Source organism: Canis lupus, chromosome 30 (assembly GCF_011100685.1).
Source record: "Canis lupus familiaris isolate Mischka breed German Shepherd chromosome 30, alternate assembly UU_Cfam_GSD_1.0, whole genome shotgun sequence".
Taxonomy (NCBI): Eukaryota; Metazoa; Chordata; class Mammalia; order Carnivora; family Canidae; genus Canis; species Canis lupus.
In genome coordinates, this window is record NC_049251.1 from 33,400,020 (window position 1) to 33,422,543 (window position 22,524).

Consider the following 22,524-nt stretch of genomic DNA (forward strand, 5'->3'; position numbering starts at 1 on the left):
AGTTCTCCTGGGAGTCAAGCACAGGCTGGAGACCAGGAACACAGAAGCGAGTAAGACCAGAGACCCAAAGCCACCCTCCAAGAACTCCCTCCAAAACCGGGAAGCAGTTGCCCAAACTCTTACTGACTGGGGAGGTCAGGGCTGTCGTGAGGATCCCATGAAGGCCGGGCATGGTTGGGTAGGTTACAAGGCTCCACAGACCCGGTGGTATAGCAGCCGAACTCTGAAGGGTTGGTTGGAGTTTACGAGATAGAGAAGGAGATGGGGGAGGAGACAGAGCGAGATGCATAAGCAGCAGCATGGAAACCTGGGAACCATTTCTCTCTGGCTCCCCAACACCCACAGAACTGCGGACCCCCCTTCGCCCAGCAGACCTCTGGCCCCCCAGCCATGTGTGTGTCTTCCTTCTGGTCCTGGGCTGTTGGTGAGGCCAGCCCCTGGCCCTCTGCCCTCTTCCTAGGCCAGAGATTGGTCTTTCCACTTAGGTGGTCCTTCTGGCAGGGAATGCCCTACGTGGCCTTTGAGAGCAAGACCCTTGCTTGACTTCATGAGGGGGTAAAGGGTCCTGGTTGCCTGTTTTCTCTCACCCATCCTTATGAAAAACTCTAATTCCACTCAGGATGCCTCCCAGCCCCAACGTGTCGAGACCCCTGGGCCAGCTCCCACATTTCAGGGTGAGACCCCAGGCAAGGGTTCCCCATGTGAGGCTGCACAACACCCACCCTGGAGCCACCTGAGTGGTGGCTCGGATGTACAACGGGGCAAAGGTGGGAGTGGTGGCGGGAGAAGGAAGCTTATTTTCTTCCTATCTTTCATCCCTGTTCTGTTTCTCAAGAAGATCTACGCTCGCAGAAAATTCAGATAGTATAGAAATAGGTACAGAAGAAAATGAAAATCCCTCATAATAATTCCATCCAAAGAAAGCCGCTGTCCATCTTTTGGTGAGCGGTCTTCTAGATCCGTCTTTATATTTCTACGTGGCTCGTTGGCGTAGAGATAGTTTTGCATACATGGGGTCACACTGTTCACTCTGTTGTGCAGTCCACTTTTTCTCCATGAATGGTACGTCATGAAGGTCTTCGCAAGTCAGTTCTTTTAAAAAAAAAAAGAACTTTTCCTTATGTAGCTGCATAGTATTCCAGTGTATTGACATGAGTGTGATTACAATGACTGTGTGCACTCCGTGGAGGTGCCCTTGATTGGACCCGTTCTTCAGGGGGTTTCTTCAGGGTCTCAGCTTGGAATCAGCCTGGCTCCCGGGCCCCAAGTCTTGTGCAGTGAACTGAGTGAGTCCCTGTGAGGGCTGGTACGTACCCCAACTCTGTTTACAGAGCTGGTTTCCAGAAACCGAGAGGGGACTCAGGTTGCCAGTGGTGGCTGATTGAATTCCACCAGCGTTTTAGGGAGGCCTCCTACCTGGAGTTGCTGTGTGGGGCACTTCAGAGTGCATTTATGTAAACAAGGCACAGTCCCCCACCCCCACCCCCAGCCCCAGCCCTTGTCCCACCAAGTGGACGAGGCCTCAGAGAACCCACTGAAATTTAGCATCCTCTTCAATTGTGAATGCAGACAGGTTTTCAGTGGCCACGTAGTTCCTGCTGGATCTTGTCGTTCCGTGTGTTGATAGGCACATGTGTTCTTAGATCATGTGTTTGGGTTTTTTTGTTGTTGTTGTTGTTGTTTTGTTTTTGCAAACACACATGGTTTTGCGATTTCTCTGTATGCTACTTGGTGTATTTAAAAATCTTACTCTGGGGGCACCTGGGTGGTTCAGTAATTGAGCATCTGCCTTCAGCTCAGGGCGTGATCCCCGGGTCCTGGGATCGACTCCCTCATCAAGCTCCCCACAGGGAGCCTGCTTCTCCCTCTGCCTGTGTCTCTGCCATTCTCTCTCTGTCGCTCATGAATAAATAAAATAAAATAATAATAATAAATAAAATAAAAATAAAATCTTTAAAATTAAAAAAAAAAAAAAAACCTTACTCTGAGAAGGAATTTCTCTGTTGTAATCATGGAATGGCCAAAAGAGTCTATGGTTTAAAATTTTTAAAAAAGGGCAAGAATGGGCAGCCCCGGTGGCTCAGCAGTTTAGCGCCTGCCTCGGCCCAGGGCGTGATCCTGGAGACCCGAGATCGAGTCCCACATCAGGCTCCCTGCATAGAGTCTGCTTCTCCCTCTGCCTCTCTCTCTCTCTCTCTCTCTAATAAATAAATAAAATCTTTAAAAAATAAAATAAAATAAAAAGGGCAAGAATGCCCAAGCAGGAGATCCCCTTGGGGGGCCTCCTTGCTCTAATGCTGTGGCTTCTCTCCAGTGCCCTTCAGCAGAGGGGTAGCTACACCGCCTCTCTGCCCAGCTTTCCATTCAGCGGAGAACCTGAACAAGCACCTGTTTTGTCCCAGGCACTGGGCACAATGAAAGCCATTGGTCCCACCCCAAACTGAGCACCTCCAGGGTGCAGAGCCATTGACAAGCATCTGGTTGAATGTGGGAGGGAATGGTCTCTGCCTTGGGGAGACCCTGGCCCAGTGATGAAGGAGGCGGGGACACTCTGACCCCGCCTTAGCAGAGGAGACTGAACCCTTACTCTGTAGGTTTAAGTTGGCTTCCTAGAGAAAGACTACAGTGTTTGCACCTGAGAGATGAGATTTCCAGCTCCCGTGGCTGTGACCCCTACTGTGGGCCTAAGCAAGGACATTCAGTCTGGGGCTTGAGCAGTTCATGCCCAGCTCCAACTCCTCAGGTGAGACAGGCTGGCTCCATGCTGGAGGCCAGCACCCAACCCCCAACCCCCTGCCCGTCTCTTGCTCAGACACCATCTGGCTACACATCCGGTCTGAAGGTCAATGGACCAACAGGCTGTATGAGTCCTTCAAGACATCATGCCCCATGGACTGTGACCCCAAACCACTGTCAAGGAGTTTGAAGATGAGGAGGAGCCAGAGGAGGCCAGAGGTAGGTCGCTTTGGGGGAGGAAGGGTCCACCGTGGAGAGAAACCCAACAGGGACTATGTTGCTGTCTTCTCAGCTGGTGAGCATCCATCATTGAGCAACTGCTGTATACGCTGACTGGATGGCCGCACAGGGGGTGAGGCGGCTATGAACTAACTATGTGATCCAAGAGCCTGACCATCCCAGGTCCTCCCGAGTCCCGTGTACTCTATTAGAAGCCAGGGGGACGTTGGAAAGAGATCCGAAAAACCCACCTCCATGTCTTTGCTCCAGCACATTCTGACTGTTAGGCCTGGCACATCCTTTTGCCTCACCGAGCTTTAGCTTATTCATCAATGAACTGGAGGTGGTCCCCCTCCTTGGCCTCCGTTTCTTACACGATTCTTTTAAGGATCGGTGATAGAATAATGCATGTAAAGTACTGAGCTGATCGGACAGCATGGTCCACGTGGACCCTCATCATCACCATTAGCAGCATCAGCGGCGGCATCGTTATCTTTTGAACCCCAACGAAACCCACAAAGCTGCCAAGTTGTCAGTGTTCAAAATGGATACAGGCCCTGGGAGGTTTGGGAAGAATACAGCAAGGTCACAGTAAGGACAGACAGAGGAGGCTGAAGGTACCTGGACACAGAGCTGGTAGACAGTCCTGCTCGCCTGGGAGGCATGTTAATATGGGGAAGCTCTGGCCAAGGTCAAAGAGAAGATGCCCCAGGTCCAGCTCAGCCCTTGTGGAATTTAAAGTCCAGGGGAGACCAGAGGCAGGCATCCCTCTAGAAAGACGCCAAGAGCAAAGCTTTGGGAAAAATTAAAGGGTAGGTGGAAACAAGCAGGGTGTTCTCTGCTTTTAATCTGGGGAAGAAGGAAGCTGGCTTGTCAAACCAGGTGAGACCTACACCTGAATCAGCGGGTAGATATGTTAAAGGCTCTGTTTCTTTGGGACCTTCGGGACCACCACCAAAGAATAAGTTAGCACAGTCTTGCTGGCAGGCAGTCTGGCCACACGAGTCGGCATCTTAAATATGCCTACCCACTGGCCCGGCCATTCCATCCTTAGGGCTTTGTCCTAAAAAGCTAATTGGACAGTTGCACAGGAAGTATGTTAATCACCTTGTTCATTCATTCATCTAACTAACATTTAGTGAGCGTAGCACTTCCAGTTTTCCAAGTACTAGTCTAGATGCCGGAGATACATCAGTAAGCAAAACGAACGCAGTCCCTGGAGACTCTCTACCTTCTGGAGAGAGAGAGAGACAATAAACAAACAATATACATGCATAATGTGCCAAGTGATAATAAATGCTACGAAGCAAAATAAATCAGGGTAAAGGGATAGAGACAGGAGAGGTGCTATTTTATATATGCTGGTTGTTCACAGTAATGAGAAAGTGGGAATGATCAAAATGCCCAACCAACAGGGGTGTAGCTAAATAAATTACTGATCACCCTTATCATGGAATAGTAAGTCCCTAAAAATATTATGTAAATGTATATGCATTAGCATGGAAAGCTAGTCAAGATGTACTAAGTGGAAAAGACAGATTACAAAGAAATATATTTCATTTATGTAAATGTGTGTGTGTGTGTGTGTGTGTGTAAGTATGGAAGGACATAGAAAAATGTTTAGAGAAGCTATTCTACTTTATTCAGGGTACTTTTTGCTTTACTCTTTCAAGTCCTGTAACATGTGAATCTTTAAAAACCACGTGTACTGGGGCACCTGGATGGCTCAGTAGTTGAGCGTCTGCCTTTGGCTCAGGTCGTGATCCTGGGTCCCGGGATCGAGTCCCACATTGGACTCCCTGCAGGGAGCCTGATTCTCCCTCTGCCTGTGTCTCTGCCTCTCTCTGTGTCTCTCATGAATAAATAAGTAAAATCTTTAAAAATAAAAAAAAGAACTAACATGTACTAATTTCATGATTTAAGTAATAAAGCAACTTCCATTTCGAAACCAGAGTTTGGAGCACCAGCACATCCATTCGGGAACCTCGGTACAGGGAGCGGTGGCCTACAGCAAGGATGTCACTGTGGAACTGACATCCTACAGGCCCAAGGGAACCCCACAGCAGGGGGACCAAGGCCTAGTATCCACGGCGGTGACAAAGGAAGGGGCTCAGGCACGGTGGAGAGCCATAGCCGAGCCAGGCCAGGTAAGGCTGCGGAGACGGGGGCTGGAGAGGGGGAGAGCCCATGTTTGTCTTCCCATGGGTGGCAAGTCCTTGGAACCCAGAGGAGAGGTCCTTATGGGCAGGCCACACCAGGAAGCACTGCACATTATTATGTGGTGCCCCTGCACCCGAGCATGGGTGTGCCCCTCCCATAACTATTGCCATAGTCGCACCCTATTGAGATGAGACTATTGCCTGCCTACCTGGCCTCTCTCTTTCCTCCCCAGCATCACTTTAAACTGAATTGTATTAAAAGGATGCTTGAGCTTGCTGTCTTTAATGGGAAGTTAGTAGCATGTGCTGTAATCAAGATAACTTGAAAAGTAAAATCAATAAAAACCAGTGTTACTAAGTTCTTTCCAGATGTTTCTGCCTGCTAGTGCTCTGAGCCTGAAGCTGAACTCCACTGCTTCTCCCTTTTCTCTCTCTCTCTCAGACTCTCGTGCTCTTTTTTCTCTCTCTTGCTTTTGAAAAAGAGAAGAAAAAAAAAAGGGGTGGGGCTGGTAAATGTTACGTGTCAGATTGCTAACCATGACGTGGGCTTTCCCCTTGCAATCAGAAGGCTTAAAGAGAACAGAAAGGAGAATAGCCCTTGTCCGGTGTACCTCCTACACCGCTAGTTCAAGTCTGACACCTCCTCTGCAAGGACGCAGCATGCAGGGGCCCCCAAACAAAGAAGCAACGTGTTGTCATGCGATGAGCACTGGACAGTCAGCAAGAGACCCAGGCTCTACCCTGAGCATTTTGGGAACTTGGGCAAGTCATTCTCAACACTGTCAAGCTGGGTTCCTCTTTGGCGAAGTGGGGGATTACTCTGGATCATTGTGAAGGTCACCCCTAACTCTGCCTCCCAGCACCAGACAGAGAGTTATCCCAGGCCCCTGCAGCCTGTTTGGGAGGATCTGCTTCCTTCAACTTCTGGAAGGAAGTGCACTGACCTCCCAAATGCAGTCTGCCAAGTGCCCAGGCCCGGAAAGGAGGCCTGCTCCCTGCTCTCGGTGGCTCCCGTCAGGAAGCCCAGGACAGAGTGCCAGGGGCAGGGTGAAGCTGTGAGCCAGGCCAGCCACTGGCTTTTCTGCCTGGTGCAGCTGGGCACAGCTATAAGGAGGAACAGATGCTTCAGCTGAGCTGGGTTCTGAAGGATGCACAGGGATCTGTCAGCTGCGGAAGAGGAAAGGGTCTTTAAGCCAAGTGGGGGCGAGGGAGAAAGTTATGGGAGTGGCTGGAGACTGGGGGGAGTGAGCATTCATTCTCCAGTCACCCCTTGAAGCTGACTTGCATTGGACCACAAGAGCCAATTGTTAGATTTTCAGGAGCCTTGAGAGCCAATTATCAGACACAGTCATTACGGTGGAAGCCACGATGGCAGTATTTATACCAGAAATCTCTGGACACTACCAGTCAGGATTTTGGTGTCGTCTTCTTTTTCTGAGGAGTCAGTTTGCCAGCACGCCACTGATCTTCTCCCTCAAAAGGACTCCAAGCTCCCTGGAATGCTTGGGGCAGGAAAAGCAATTCCCTTTTTGTACAGTTGCCCAGAGTGGCAAGGGCTGGATTGCCTCTGAGAATGACCTGATGCGCCCGTTCCCAGAGGCCCACAGGCTCTCTGCTCCCCACAGGTCTCTGAGAAGTCCTCTGAGAACCACCTGTTTTGTAACATCAAGGTAAGAGGCTCCCATAGCTGAGCATGACCAAGGACCCTGCTTCAACCAGAGGAAGAGAAGCCTCTGCTTACAGAGAGGGCTTGCTGTGACCCCAGGGACCCCAATTCCTCAAGTCCCCAGGTGTCCAGAGAAGGGGACCAAACCTGTGCCCTCGCAGGTGCTGGGTCCCACCCTCCCTAGTTCTGCCTTCTGACATTCCAGGGCTCTTCCAGACTTGACCTCTGAGCCCTACAGTGGGAGCCACTTAGGCTTGGGCTGCAGCCCAGGAGGGCTGCTGAAGCCTTGGGGTCCGGCTCTCCCCAGGCACCCAGCCCTCTCTCCTCCAATGCTCTCCCGTCCACAGTGCTACATTGACGGCCCTTACGGAACCCCCACCCGCAGGATCTTTGCCTCTGAGCATGCAGTGCTCATCGGCGCGGGCATTGGCATCACCCCCTTTGCTTCCATCCTGCAGAGCATCATGTACAGGTGGGCGGACAGGCTGCCACCCCTGCCTGCATCCTAGGGAGCCCTCCTTCTCCCCTCACCCTTGTTCCCGTCTTCTCTCCTTTCACCCTTTCTTCTCTTTCTTGCTCTGGCCTTCCTCCCTCTCTCTTTTGGCTCTCAATCCTCCCCTTCCTCATAGGGTGGGCCCTGATACCCTGCCCCTTCCCCCCATCCCCTGCATTGTTCTTTGGGGTCCTGAGAAGACTCACTCATCGCCTCCCCTCAGGCACCAGAAGAGGAAGAACATTTGCCCCAGCTGCCAGCACTCCTGGATGGATAGCGCCCAGGATGAGGACATGAAGCTCCACAAGGTGAGTGCCACCTCCTACAGGCAGGCCTCTAGGACCCTCTCCCCTGGAAGAGTAGGCTCTCCTGTGCAGATGCAGGGGAGGGACGGATGGAACAACTGGTCCCTATGCTTCCCTTAACACCCCATGTTCTCCTCGTGCCTCCCAAGTGTCCAGGCCTCCCCTTGCACCTCTGAGAGGCAGCCTGGGCCCTGAAGATGGAGTCCCAGTAAAGACCTTCGGAGCCTGCAAGTCAGGCAGCTGGGATCCGGTTATAGCCGTGATGTGTACTAGCCATCACCTGCTGGTAGTTTTAAAAATGAAAACGTTTGCCTTTTGAAAATTCATTATTCTGTATAGGCCACTTAAAAGAGCTTCTCAAAAAAAGAATTATTATTCTTCTGGCTTCTTCCTAAGCTTAATAGTTGAGGACACTGCTTACTATGAACATTAGGTTATTGCAGAAAATCCTGACCTGACAGTCAGGAACCTGGGTCCTGATCCCATGCTGCTCTGTGACCTGGGCAAGGTTCCTACCTCTGCAAGTCTGTGTCACCATCTGTTAAATGGGGATGATAATGCGTGTCCTGCCAACACCAGGGCGTCATCCAGGTGCTGAGGATCACAGACGTGAGCATGCTATGAATGAGGCTGGCTCACTCTGAACAGAAGGGCCCCTCTCCCCAGGTGGACTTCATGTGGATCAACCGAGACCAGAGATCTTTCGAGTGGTTTGTGAGCCTGCTGACCAAACTGGAGATGGACCAGGCCGAGATATCACAAGAGGGTAGGAAAGGAACCGGGCCTGAGGAAGATGGCAGCAGGGCGGGGCTCAGGGTCTTTGTAAGAGGGTGTTTAGATTATTCCATTTCTATCAAAAATGGGAGGGAGAGAGGAATGCTTTTTCTTTCCCCACTAAAATGTAACATGTGTCAAACCAAAAAAAGAGGAGAAAAAGGTATTCATAATCTCATCCAGCTATCCAAAGCATTCCAAGTATTTTAAAGGATGTCCTGGTATTTTTTTCTTATTTACATTTTACAAAAACATAATTTTTTTTTCTAATTTCCCTCTTTTGTGGCATTTTTTAATTTTTTTAAGTCACGATGAATACCTGATGAAAATTTAGATTCCCAGGCCTCATCCCAGACTTCCAAATCAGGGTCTCTGAGAGCAGGGCCCAAGAATGCTTTTTTTTTTTTTTTTTAAGTTATTATTCATTTGAGAGAGAGCGAGAGCAGGGGCGAAGGCAGAGGGACAAGCAGACTCCCTGCTGAGCGGGGGGGCTCCATCCCAAGACGCTGAGATCATGACCCGAGCCAAAGGCAGAGGCTGAACCGACTGAGCCACCCAGCCATCCCTCCCCAGGAATGTACATTTTAACGTGCTTTCAAATGACTCCTAGTCACACTTTTTTTTTTTTTTTAGTTTTTTAAGGAATAATTTATATACCATAACATTCGCCAATGCACGTTTACATGAATACAATGACATTATGACAAATGTGTGCAGCGGTGTAACCACTGCCACAGTAAAAATATAGAGCATTTCTATCATCTGCCAAGGTTTGCTCATCCTCCTTTGGCATCATCTCCTCCCCCCCATGTGCAGCTCCCGGCACCCCTGGATCTGCTTTCGATCACTACAGTTTTGCCCCTTCTAGACTCTCCTGTAAGTGGAATCATATAATATGCAATGTTTTCTAACTTCTTTCCCTTAACGTAATACCTTTGAACTTCCCCATGTTGCTGCATGTATTAGTAAGTGGTTCGTTCTTCTGCAGTGTTCTATTTTATAGATATACCAAAATCCCTTTTGCCACTCACTTGTGAGAGGATGTTAGAGTTAGTCCCACTTTTTAGCCATTTGGAAGAAAGCTGCTCTGACCATCTGCCTGTAAGTGTGGATATATTTGCCGGGTAGTATGGTCTGTGTTAAGTTTAACTTTCTAAGGAGCAGCCACACTGGTTTTCCAAAGTGGCTGTCCCATTCTGTGTTTCCATCAGCAATGGACGAGAGTTCCAGTTGCTCTGCAACCTCGCCAACATTTGATATTGGCAGTCTCTTACGTTTCAGCCAATCTAGTGGGAACATAGCAGTATCGCAATGTGCTCTCTCTTTTTTTTTTTTTTTAAAGAATAGTCTTTTCATTTTTTTTTAAAGATTTTATTTATTTATTCATGAGAGACACAGAGAGAGGCAGAGACACAGGCAGAGGGAGAAGCAGGCTCCATACAGGGAGCCCGACGTGGGACTCAATCCCGGGACCCCGGGATCATGCCCCGAGCCAAAGGCAGACCCTCAACCGCTGAGCCACCCAGGCGTCCCTCAATGTGCTCTTAATTTGCATTTCCCTAACAACTAATGATGCTGAACATGTTCTCATGTTATTTGCGGTTTGTGCATTTTTGAAGTGTCTGTTCAAGTATTTTGTCCACTCCTTTGCCTTCTTTTTTATTAAGTGGTAAGAGTTCCTTACATATTCTGGAAGCAGGTTCCCTGTCAGGTGCACATTTGACATATACATTCTATAAGTCTGTGGTTTATCTTTTCATTTTCCTAAATTGCCTTTTGAAGGGCAACATTTTGAATTTCAGTGTTGTCCAGTTTATCAGATTTTTTTTTCTTTTATTCTTCAACCTTTTGTGTCCTAACATCTTTGCCCCACCCACGGTCATGAGTATTTTCTCGTATGTTTTTCTTCTAGAAGTCTTGTAGTTTTAGCTCTTCATTTCAATCAGTCTCATAGTGAACTCCACAAGGCATAGGATATTAGGTCACAAAATCAATTGTATTCCTGTTTACTAGCAACAGATAATTAGTAATGAAAAACTTTAAATAGAGAGTTTAAAAACATGAAATACTTAAAGATAAATTTAGCAAAATAAGAGCAAATGTGTACACTGAAAACTACAAAACAGTTCTGAGAAATGGTTTTCTCTATGTGTTTCTTATATTTGTAATTCATTGAATTTCTGGGATGGGTGGGCTTGTAATTTTCATCAAATTTGAGCAAATTTGGGTCTCTTCTATGTTTTCCATTTCTCTCTCCATTTTATCTGCTTTCTTTTATTTTTACATTCTCTCATCCACACTTTTAGTATCTCTTGTGATAGGTTTGCCTAAATCCATCATCTCTGTTGTTTCTTGGTCTGTTTCTAGTAACTAAATTTTCTTCGAGTACTGGAACATATTCTCTACCTCTTTGCATGCCCAATAACTTTTTTTGGATGTCAGGCATTGCAAACTGCACGTTGTGTGTTCTGGATTTTGTGGTATTGCTTTACATAGCACTGTGCCTTGTTCTGGCACACATTTATATGACTTAGGAGAATTGGGATCCTTTCAAGACTTGCTTTTAACTTTTGTTAGGGTGCGTGTGGAGCAGTGTCAGCATAGGGCGACACCTCTGAGGGCTCTACCCACTCCCCTGAACATTACAAGCTGTCTCCACTCTTGCTGATGGAAACACAAATTAACCCCAGCTCTATTTGAGCTCCTAGTACTGTTAAGCCTAGTGTTTTCTGGTAATTTTCTTTCGTATCTGTATTGATTAACACTCAGCCAAAGACTTAGGGGAAATTTTATGTGGATTTTCAGAGCTAGGGAGCTCCTGCCTCCTTCCTTCTCTCCCTTCTTCCCTTCCTCTTTCTCTCCTGTTCCCCTTGCTCTTTTCTGTGCATTTTCCTTTTCTCAGTTTTATGACTGGCAAATCCCGGCTGCCTTGTGACTTCTCAATGCAGTGAGACCAGCACCAGGCAGTAAGCTGGGGTTCACTCCATCTGTTTCTCTCTCTCAACGACTACAGTTCTATGCTGCTTGATCACATGTGTCTGGAAAACATAGTTTTGTATATTTTGTCTATTTTTCTAGTTGTTTAAGGTGAGAAGGTAAATATGATTCTTTTTTCCTCCAACATAACTTTTCTAAAGATTGATTTATTTGTTTTGAGAGAGAGCAAGCATGCAAGCAAGGGGAGGGACAGAGAGAGACTCTCTAGCAGATTCCCTGCTGAGCACAGAGCCTGATGTGGGGGCTCGATCTCATGGCCCAGAGATCATGACCTGAGCTGAAATTAAGTCGGATGCTCAACTGCCTGAGCCACTCAGAAACCCCTCCTACATAATTTTTAATGTACATCGTCTGCTAGTAGAGATGAACAGGTGAAGAAGCATAGGTGTTGATTGGGAATGAATGCTCAATAATTGTCCTGCTGAGGTGGCAGGGAAAAAGGTGTAGAGAATGCTTTAAGGTAAAGGTTAAACAACTTAACACGTACGAATTCTTTTCCCATTTGGTCCCTTCTTTTACACTTTTATCAAAAGTGAATGTTTGGGGGCACCTGGGTGGCTCAGTGGTTGAGCATCTGCCTTTGGCTCAGGGCATGTTCAGGGGTCCAGGATAGGGTCCCGTATTGGGCTCCCTGCATGGAGCCTGCTTCTCCCTTTGCCTGTGTCTCTGCCTCTCTGTGTGTGTGTGTCTCTCATGAATAAATAAATGAAATCTTTTTTTTTTTAAATGAATATTTTGGGCAGCCTGGGTGGCTCAGCGGTTTAGCGCCTGCCTTCGGCCCAGGGCGCGATCCTGGAGACCCGGAATCGAGTCCCACGTCGGGCTTCCGGTGCATGGAGCCTGCTTCTCCCTCTGCCTGTGTTTCTGCCTCTCTCTTTCTCTGTGTCTCTCATGAATAAATAAATAAAATCTTTCAAAAATAAAAAAAAAATAAAAATGAATGTTTTGAATGTCCTCCTCCAGCCCCACAGTTTCTCCCTCCCACCCCTAAGGGTTGCTGCTTACATCCTATGCTAAGCCAAGGCTGAATCTGTATGATAGCATGGTTCTCTGGGTTCCATCTTGGTCTTCACAGGACATCTTTATGGAACACTGAGGTTTTATTTTATTTTATTTTATTTTATTTTATTTTATTTTAGATTTTATTTTATTTATTCATGAGAAACACAGAGAGGAGAGAGAGAGGCAGAGACATAGGCAGAGGGAGAAGCAGGTTCCATGCAGGGAGCCTGATGCAGAACTCGATCCCGGGTCTCCCCAGGATCATACCCTGGGCCGAAGGCAGGCCCTAAACCCCTGAGCCCCCCGGGATGCCCATGAACACTGAGGTTTTATACTGTGTTTTAAAGTAAATCTGTTAGAATCATTGTTTTGTTTTACTTATGGAATAAGTAATATGAGGAGGAATATCTTTAGATATATTTCTAACTTTAGAGAATTGGTGGTTTTTTTTTAAATACTTGTTGAGTTCAATGGAATCAGATCTTATTTGGCTGTTTAATTATCCTATGGCTGCCATGAGTGAGTTTAAATTCCTATGATAAATAGTTTCTAAGTTCAAGTAATCAAACACAGTTTTGTGTAAGAAACATTCAAACAGGCATAGTTAATTATAACAAACATTCAGAGCCCTAAAGCACGAGTCAACAGTATTTGACACAGAATTGGTAAACTTTAGAATGTTGCAATAAAGCTCCTTGCCCTTTCTTATAAATAACAATTATAGCAAATATTTATAGAACCTCCACTTTGTTCTAAATGCTTTTATGTATATTAATTCACTAGAAACTCAATTTTATGATGACAAGCTTGGGGGGGAAGTTTAGATTTCATTTAAGTTTCCTGGTTACTGGTATATAAATATTTGCAATTTGCTTCTTCCTAATCTGTATAAACAAAGGGTAACAGTGAACCCGGTGCTTTGCATTTTCAAAGCCACTTGAGTCAACAACTTTATTACCTCAAATTTCTTCCAAGGTTTTTCATTAACTGCAACAGAAGCTCATGACTTCTGATTTCAACTTTAATTATTTACCAAAGTTTGAGTTCAAGAATTTGTGGTTTATTGCTTTTAATTTCTACAGTTTAAGCTTCGAACATTCTGTTTGCGCTTGAATCTTTATTCCATCCCATAATAGCTATCGAAACTTGGGGACATTATCTAACTGCTTTGCTTCGATTTCCTCACGTGAAAAATATGTATGTGACTAGTACCCACCTCATAGGGTTGTCATGGGTATTCAATGAGATCATCTGTGCAGCACACAAAACGGTGGCTGGAGCTTAATAGCTGCTCAGTAAATTTAGCAGCATCAGTAGTAATAGTAGTAATAGCAGTAGCAGCATCTGCCTTTGGCTCAGGGTTCATATTCCAGGGGTCCATGATTCCAGTAGTAGCAATAATAGTGGCAATAGTAGTAGCAGCAGCAGTTGTAGTATTTTTTTTCTTTTTTTAAAGGGTTTTATTTATTTATTCACGAGAAACACAGAGAGGAAAGAGTCTAGAGAGGCAGAGGGAGAAGTAGGCACCATGCAGGGAGCCTGACGTGGGACTCGATCCCAGGTCTCCAGGATCAGGCCCTGGGCTGAAGGTGGCACTAAACCACTGAGCCACCCGGGCTGCCCAGCAGTCATAGTATTTAATGACTATATAATGAATGACACAGTTAGTGGTCTGCCGTGCTGCAACTACTGGACATTTTATTTGTTTCTGTTTCTCCACTCTCATATATAAAGCTGCAATTAATCTGTATGTGCACCTAGTTTATTTCCCTCCTTTGGATGATCTACTTCAGAGACTTTTCCAGAAATGGAATGAATGTCTCAAACACTACAGATTTGGAGAGGGTGAAACCCAGCTCATTCTCCAGAGCTCCTCCTCTCCGCCCCACCATGGTGTCACTCTCCCCTCAGCCCCTCTTTGGGGGATGGGGACTCTGAGGAAGGCGAAAGAAGGGGGGTCCCTCTCAGGCATGTGTCTCTATGGTACCTCTTGTTCCCTCCCAGCCACCCAGCCCTGCTCAAGTTAAGTGATATGTGAAATAAAAGGTGTTTTCTTCCTAGACCCATTTGCATTTTAACAGTGACTGAGACTTTAAGCCACAGGAAAAGAGGGCTAATGGCAGCACAGGAGACAGTAGAGAGCCAGCTGGGATGGCCTGAACACTTTAGTCTTGGGAGAGGAGAAGGATGAAGCTTGTGGACCCCACGTCCCAGATCAGGCCCCATCATTTCCAGCTGGGATCGATGCGCAGGTGGAAGGTGGCACTTTGCAAGCCTTTTCCTGTCATGGCACACGTGGAAAATGGTAACATTTGTATGCCAAGTCAGGGAAAACGGGGGAAGCTGCTCGAGCACAGAGGTGCCCAGCAGGGAGCTCCAATCACCCCGAGAGCCAAAGGGACCAATGCCTCAGCAAACCGATCCCGTTGCAGGCACTGGGCTGTGGACGCTCACCAGTATCCAGGCCTGTGTCCAGGCAGATCCAGGCCAATCTCTGCCCTGTCCCTCCTGTCCTCTGGCTCCCCTTCTGGGATGCTGTTCTCATCCTGCCACACCATGCTCCAGTCCCCACTACCTGCCACCACTTGCCAGCTGGGCAGTCAAGGCCTTTCACATTGGGCCTCAATGTGTGTCCGGTTGCATCTCCCATCTCCTGTTGCTCCTGTGCAAGGATCCTGTGTTCCAGGCAGGCAGTCCCATCGCGCCCCACAAACACCACGTCGGTTCCAGCCTCTCCTCCTTGGCTCCTCTGCTCCCCCTTCTCAGCATGCCCTCCTTTCACACACCCCACTCCAGCTTTGAATCCTGCCCCTCTCCCAAGACCGACCCCTGTCCCCACCCTCCCAGGAAGCAGGTCCGTCTGCTCCAGCCCTTCCCTGTAGATCAGTAGCATTGGCCATCTGACCGGCTCATTCAACCTTTGACCCTTTAGTCTCGGTCACCTTTTCAGGCGCGCATGGCCTGTGTGCCCAACCAGACTGAACAGACGCCATAAGATGTGAAAGCGTATGAGCTTCAGAGCCCAAAGACTGCTATGCTGCTAGAAGGGGATGCATTTCCCCTCCTAGTCCTGAGGTGGTTTTGGGGTGCAAGTCAGACAGAGGTCACACAGTCACTGCCTACGCCTTGCACAGAGTAGGCTCTGATCCAGCGGTGGGCCATCCTTCCTTTCTAAAGCATTGGTCACTTGGAGGTTGCAAAGAGCACAGTGGGCTCTGAGCACTCTTAGTCTCTCTCCAAGCTCTGGGGTAGGGGGCTGACATCCTGCCGTGTCCCCATTATAGGCGTGAACCCCTCAATGTCACCTTCTCCCACCACCAGGCCCCTTCCTGGAGCTGCATATGTACATGACCTCTGCACTAGGCAAGAATGACATGAAGGCCATTGGCCTGCAGATGGCCCTCGACCTCCTGGCCAAGAAGGAGAAGAAGGACTCCATCACTGGCCTCCAGACACGCACCCAGCCTGGGCGGCCTGACTGGAACAAGGTAAAGGCCTGCTAGGACCAGCGGGGCTGAGAGCCTAAGGCAGTGGCTGGGGCGGTTAGGACCAAGCAGCTCAGGGCCAAGCATGAGACCAGCATCCCGGGTCCAGCCAGGATCACTGGCGCCATCACTATCTCACCTTGTTCCATCATTGGGCTCAGTTTCCCTCTGTTCAGAGAGAAAGTTAGCCAGTTGGACCTCCTAGGCTTCCCCCCGCCCTGATTCCCTATGAACCAGGGTCAGAAGGCCTGAGTAGACGGGGTCTTGGGGAAAGCATCAAGTCTTATCCTTCCCGGTACAAATGGAAAGATTGAAGCCCAAAGGCACAAAAGTTGGTGGTCTTTCTATTTGATTTCTCAGATTGGCTTTTAAATCATTTCTCCCCCTGAATACTTACCAGTCAGGGTGCAGTTTGCATGAGGAGCCAGAAGGTACTGCTTTTCAATCTGATGGCGATAATCATGCCCAGGTGGTGAGGGGACAGGACACCACTGATGCCTGGGCACCAAAGAGGGATTTTAGCAATGGCCTCCTTAAGCAGAATTTGGGGTGGAAATGGGTCTTCACTGGCAAAAAAGCTGGACTTTAGGAAAGAGGCATTTCAATGGAGGCAGGTGACCGACCGGTGGACGACTAGCACGAGGTCTGGGCAGTCGGGGTTCAGCGTGCCCACGGGGCCCTGTGGCCACCCTCCAACACTCCCCACAGGCGTGCTCTAGGAGTGGAGGGCCTGGGTCTTTCTGGTCCAGCCCCTTCCCGGGGTCTGGGTCAGGTCAGGGGTTGAGCACATGGCTCCTTAATGGATGGCGATGTGTTGGACCCTCCGCTCTGAAGCCAAGCCTTGGAGCTCCTGGTGGGGACAGAGGGCCATCACTGCCACCCCTTACGTTGTCAGCTCCAGGTGGGTGTGTCCCCGAGCAGCTCCGCAGCCTCACTGGCCCCCCTCTGCTCTCTCCTGACCCTGTGTGGGCCCCAGGTGTTCCAGAAAGTGGCTGCTGAAAAGAAGGGCAAGGTGCAGGTCTTCTTCTGTGGCTCCCCAGCTCTGGCCAAGGTGCTCAAGGGCCACTGTGAGCAGTTCGGCTTCAAGTTCTTCCAAGAGAACTTCTAGCCTCATCTCCCCCGGTTCTCCCAAGCCCACGCTGCTGGCCAACTTGATCCCGTCGCCCCAGTGCCCCACAGAGGCCAGCCTCAGGAGCCACCTGGCCCTGCTCCACACACACAGCAGGAGCACCCAGGCCAGGTGCACCTCCTTCAGGACCCTGGGGAAAGGCCGGTGGCCTGGGCCCTGTGCTGCTGTGCACTCTGGGGTTGCTGAGAAACTGAGGGGGGGTGCTTCCCAGGCCACTGCTCCTCCCAAAAGTCCTCCGAGGGAGACTTCCCCTACAACAGTGGTCCCCCACCTGCCAAATCATTCGGGATTTTTATCCCAACATTTTATTTTCTTTTCCATGCATCCACGTATCTTGTCTTTCCGATGCATTTCCAAGCCCGCTTTGCCCATCTGAGGAGCGTCCTTTACGTGCACACTCCTGGGTCCCGCTTGCAGCAATTCTGATTGTGAAGTTCTGGAGGTGAACCCCGGAAAATGTATTTTATTCAAAACCCATCCTCTTAGGAGGAGATGAGCAGCAGATTTCCCACCTCTCTCTCTCTGTCACCGTCTCCCTATCTGTGTCCCTTCCCACCCCGCATCGCTCCCCCTGCCTCTCTCTGCCTCTCCCCTGCCTGCGTGTGTCCCCTGGTGTCCCTTCCCAGCTCCACGTGTTGGTTTCTCCCTTGTCCCCATGCCCTGAGTCATCAGAGGAACAGATAGGAGACAGTCTGTGGCTGCGTCCACCCGAGGGGGACACAGGAGAGCCAGGACACAGGACACAGGAGAGCCGTGCGCCTGGAAACCTCGTTGCTTGAAGCTCAGCTGAGCCACAGGGCTGTGGTGCAGCCCTGGAAACCTCTCCACGACTGACTCTTCATCTGAGAAATGGCACTGGTGACATCACCTGGTCACAGTTGTCATGAGAGCAAAATGGGACGTCGGTGCTCAGGACATACATCTTCCATCCCCGCATGGCTCTCCGTGTCTCTGCACCTTGTCCCTAGGCAGCCTTTGTCCCATCTGTCACTGTGTGCTGGAGTACCTAGCAGGGAGCGCGAAAGCCCAAGTTCTCCTGTGAGACACTGTGTGGAGGGCAGGGGTGGGAGGGGGGCTGGCCTTGCTGCTCAGGATTTGAGCTGGGGGGTCCCGCCTGCCCCACACCGTGAGCCCCTGGGAACCCCCAAGGTCCTGGGTGGCCTCCACTCTGCAGCCTGTCCTGCTAGTTAGTTCTTTCTCTTGTGTGGGAGCCTAAACCACTCCACCCCAAACCCGCTTTGGGGAGGGGGAAAGGGGGCTTCGAATGCTGCACTTTCCCATAGAATCACAGATTGTGCCTTTCTTTTGTGTGGATTGGAAGGCCCAGAAGGGGAACAGGTAAAGGAATTGGGTGAGGAGGACACCCCTTATATAGATCTGGGCATCCAAAGGGGGAGCTGGGACCCAGATGAGGGGGCAGGTGTGCAGAGGGTGAGCGGAGAGGGCCGAGGGAGGCATCCTGTGGGAAAGTTGTCTTCACAGAGCAGCAGCGAGAGGAGGGGATGGTGGCGGAAGGAGTGGAAGGACACCCTGGGGGAGAGGGCACAGTGCTCCTTGAGGACAGAGGCAGTGGGAGAAAGGACATGGGGTACAAGAAGCAGGAGGAGCAGGAGCACGTACGAGAGGAGGAGGGGCCCAGCTGGCAGCCCCACAGGGAAGCACTGGGTGCAGAGGCGGGGAGGAGGGGACCCAGGCCCCCCTGAGCCCCTCCTTGCTGGGAGCCTGCACACCTGGGAGACCTGGTGCCAGGGCACCTTCCACCCGGGCCAGGTGCAGTTTCCAGCAAGCCCGGGGTGGGCGCACAACTCACACGGAGGAGTCGGAGGAGTCGTGTTATCAGGCCTGAGGTCACACGGTCTTGGAACCCATTGCCCTGCTGGGTTGGTTCTTTCCCCTTCATCAGACCTGCGAAGGCTTGGGGGCAAACTGTCACCACCTGTAGCGCAGAAGTCAACAGGGTGTCCTGACTCAGGGCTGGGGCATGTGCTGGGAATGTACCAAAGTCATTTGGAAAGTTGACAGAGCAGAGTCTGTTTAGCATAGGACTTCCCTCTGTGTCTGTCTGTCTGTCTGTCTGTCTGTGTTCATCTGGAATTTTATATCACACAGAGGGTGAGAGGAGGGGGAGGAACTGGGACATAGATCTAAAATCCACCCAGGGGCCACACGTTTGACATCTGGCCACCTTAGTCCTGAGGCTTTCTCTCCAGACATACTGCAGGTACCCACTGGAGGGCGCTGCAGAACCAGAGATCTTGGAGGTTTTGTCTGCGGGGAAAGGAGCCGGGTCCCTGAGTGGCAGTGAATCCAAGGCAGGCCCGAGGACACTGTGCCCCACCCCGCTCGGGCTCCAGGAGCACCTCCGCCCCAGACCTGGGCAGATGTGTGAAGTCAAGAAGGTTCATGTTCCAGATCAGAGTTCCTGGAGCTGCCAGCCCCTAGCACCAGCACACAAATGCGCACACAAACCCTGTCCCTACCACCCCCCCACACACACACACACATACCCCTCCCTCCCTGGGCTTCCCACTTTTCCATCTGTAAGTAAGGACAGGATAGGCCTGCTGGGGGACAGTGTGCAGGTCCAGGCTCCGCCCTGGGGCTCGGCCATCTACCTCTCTTCGTAGGTGGCAGGATCGAATATGTGGTCTGTCCATCTGGATGTTGCCTGGATGTGCAGATGGGGGCCGTCCTGCCATCAACCAGAAAGAAATGCATCCGCATGTCTGGCTGACCTTCCTCCGTAGGCATATGGGCATCTAAGAGGGTTCAGGCAATCACACACACACACAGGGAACAGAGGGAACACAAGCCAACTACAGGTAAGGGGTGGGTTATGTGGCCGTGAGCTCCCCACGGTCAGGCCTGGGCCCCAGCATCTAGCACAGAGGGAGGGGCGGGAGCAAAGGGCTTATTTAACTGGAATTATCCTTGGGAAGGAAGGGTCCTCTGCATAGAACTGTCATTTGGAATCTGGGATGCCAAAGTGCAAACTCTGAGCCCACTGAACCAATGGCCTCGCCGGGCTCCACGAGGCTGCTGTGCCCCGTGGTCAGCTCCCACAGAGCCAGCAGGGGCTGGCGAAGCGATTAGACAGGCCCACCCGGATGAACCAGAGGCACAAGTGCAGTCTATTACACTGAGAGCCAACGGGCATGGACGGGAGGGGAGGTGACACGGGTCATATTGACAGGTGTCAGCAGTCTTGCAGACAGAGTCAAGATGAGGGAGGGATCAGAGATACCAGCCAAGGGCAGCCCTGGTGGCTCAGCGGTTTGGTGCCGCCTTCGACCCAGGGCATGATCCTGGAGTCCCGGGATCGAGTCCCACGTCGAGCTCCCTGCATGGAGCCTGCTTCTCCCTCTGCCTATGTCTCTGCCTCTCTCTGTGTGTCTCTCATGAATAAATAAATAAAATCTTAAAAAAAAAAAAAGAGAGAGAGAGAGAGAGAGACCAGCCAAGACTGGCCCTGGGCAAACATCTTGGAGGTGACCAGGGGGCCTTTGCCCTCCGAAGACAGAGCACTGGGTCCCACATTTGCCTGTGTCCCAGTCAGCTGTGTGACCTTGGGTATGCCCCGTGACCTCTCTGAGCAGTTGCTTCCTCATTTATAAAATGAACAGATTAAGGATGAGTATTTTAAAATGCTAGTATATGCATATTCCTTTCTTAAAAGATATGCAAAAAAATAGATGTTTTTCATCTGTTTGCTTTGGGAGTGGGAATGGAGGGACAAGAAGGAAAGGATTTTGTTTGGGGGTTGTTTTTATTTTTATTTTTTTTTTACGTTTTATCTTCTAATCCTCCATAAAGTCTGAAGTTTTTATGATAGCTGTAGGTTTTATAGTTTTTTTTTTTTTTTTTTAAAGAATGCTGAGTACAAGAAAAAAGAAACAACTTCACGTAACCCAAAAGAAACTGCTTATGTGTATGGAGCAGGGGATAAATCGGTAGAAATGCGTTGGGAGACAGGAGACACACCAAACATCCACAGTGGTCAATGGTGGAGGGGGTAAAGGAGGACCTTCACGCTTTCCTCTTTCCTATTTTATGTATTCACGTATTATACACGTAACGTTTCACATTACAGTATAGAAATTTTACACCACGCTCTTCAGGAATTGCTTGTTTGCTTTTTAAACTATGCCCTTAGGTTCAGGCCTAATATCGTTTCTTTTTCAAGAATAAACAAAATGGAGAGGTTGACTGAAGTGTCATTAAGATCCTGAATGGGGATCCCTGGGTGGCTCAGCGGTTTGGCACCTGCCTTCAGCCCAGGGTGTGCTCCTGGGATCCCGGGAATCGAGTCCCACGTCGGGCTCCCTGCATGGAGCCTGCTTCTCCCTCTGCTGTGTCTCTGCCTCTCTCTGTGTGTGTCTCTCATGAATGAATAAATAAAATCTTTAAAAAAAAAAAAAAGATCCTGAATAATGAGTGGCTCCCAGATGAAAGTGTGTGGGACGGGGCTGGGCAGTGGGATCGGCCCCTCCAGCTGGGGGCGCTCTGGGACTTCTTCTGCAAAGGGATGTTGGGACAAGCCAGGATTCAGTGTGCCAACCTGTGGGCCCCAGGGGGCTACGAGTAAAACACAGGGCCCCTTCCAGGCCTGAGGCTGGTCCGCAAAGGAGACTGCAGAGGCCTCGGGCACTCGGGAGAAGCCGCCTGCTGGGGCAGGGGGGGGGGGGGGGGGGGAGGGGGGGGTTGGGTCCAGCGACAGCACAGCCGCTGGGGGCGCGGGTGGGGGACACTGTTCCTGCTAAACAAGCACTCATAGTAACCAGCCTTCCCGACAGATTGATGCCTCTTTTTATGATCTGTCTTTACAATATGATGACTCTCTCCTTTTAAAAATAAGATTCATTCAGACAAGACATTTATTTTATGGGGAAAGCCATCCCGGGGGGGGGGGACAAATCCTCAAGCTGAATGGCAGAGATGGCTGGAAAGAGACTTCACTCTCCAGGCAGCTTCCAGCCTCCCAACCTTGGCCACGTGGCAGTGGCCCCAAAAGGGCTCCCCTATCCTGCCCACGGACCATCTTGGGCAATGGGGCCACCTTGAATCATCTCCACTGTGTGGAGTGTAGCCTGGTGGAGAAAGCAAAATAAAGAAAAATAGGTAGTGAGTTTCTGTGTGGCAGGGGAGAAAAGGGCACATTTTTTGTGTAAAAAAAAAAAAAAAAGTTCAAGATGTGGTAGGATAGGAGTTTACATATATAGATTAAGCTTGTCTTTAAATGCCCCTGAGAGCCGTCAAGAGAAATGGATTATTTGTCTCTGTGTCCCTGTGATTGGAATAGCGCCACCACCTAGCAGGCGCTCGGCTGTGTGTCGTCAATATTTCTCTCACCGCGGTCCCTGTTTCTGCTGGTGGCACCAGGAGGTAGCATCGACTCTTCTGTCTCCCCCACTCTCGGGCCCCAGCCGGTCACCAGGCCCCGTCACATGACATTCCCCGTGTTTCTCACATCCATTCCCTCTCCCCTTGGCCCTGCCCAGGTTCAGTCTTTCAATCGCCTTTTGCCTGGACCCTGGCAGCAGCCTCCTGGCTGGTCTCCCT

The 22,524-nt window shown here is 49.9% G+C and overlaps 1 protein-coding gene across 1 annotated transcript in view; it reads left to right on the plus strand.

Annotated features, from left to right (window-relative positions):
• Positions 1-21,168, plus strand: part of NOX5 (NADPH oxidase 5) — a 110,794-nt gene extending 89,626 nt beyond the window's left edge. The window contains 8 exon segments of the mRNA XM_038580823.1: positions 2,813-2,955; positions 4,908-5,102; positions 6,740-6,784; positions 7,128-7,252; positions 7,497-7,581; positions 8,245-8,344; positions 15,673-15,839; positions 16,813-21,168. Coding sequence (XP_038436751.1) covers positions 2,813-2,955; positions 4,908-5,102; positions 6,740-6,784; positions 7,128-7,252; positions 7,497-7,581; positions 8,245-8,344; positions 15,673-15,839; positions 16,813-16,944 — 992 coding nt within the window. The 3' untranslated portion in view covers positions 16,945-21,168.
• Positions 21,169-22,524: the final 1,356 nt, after the last annotated feature.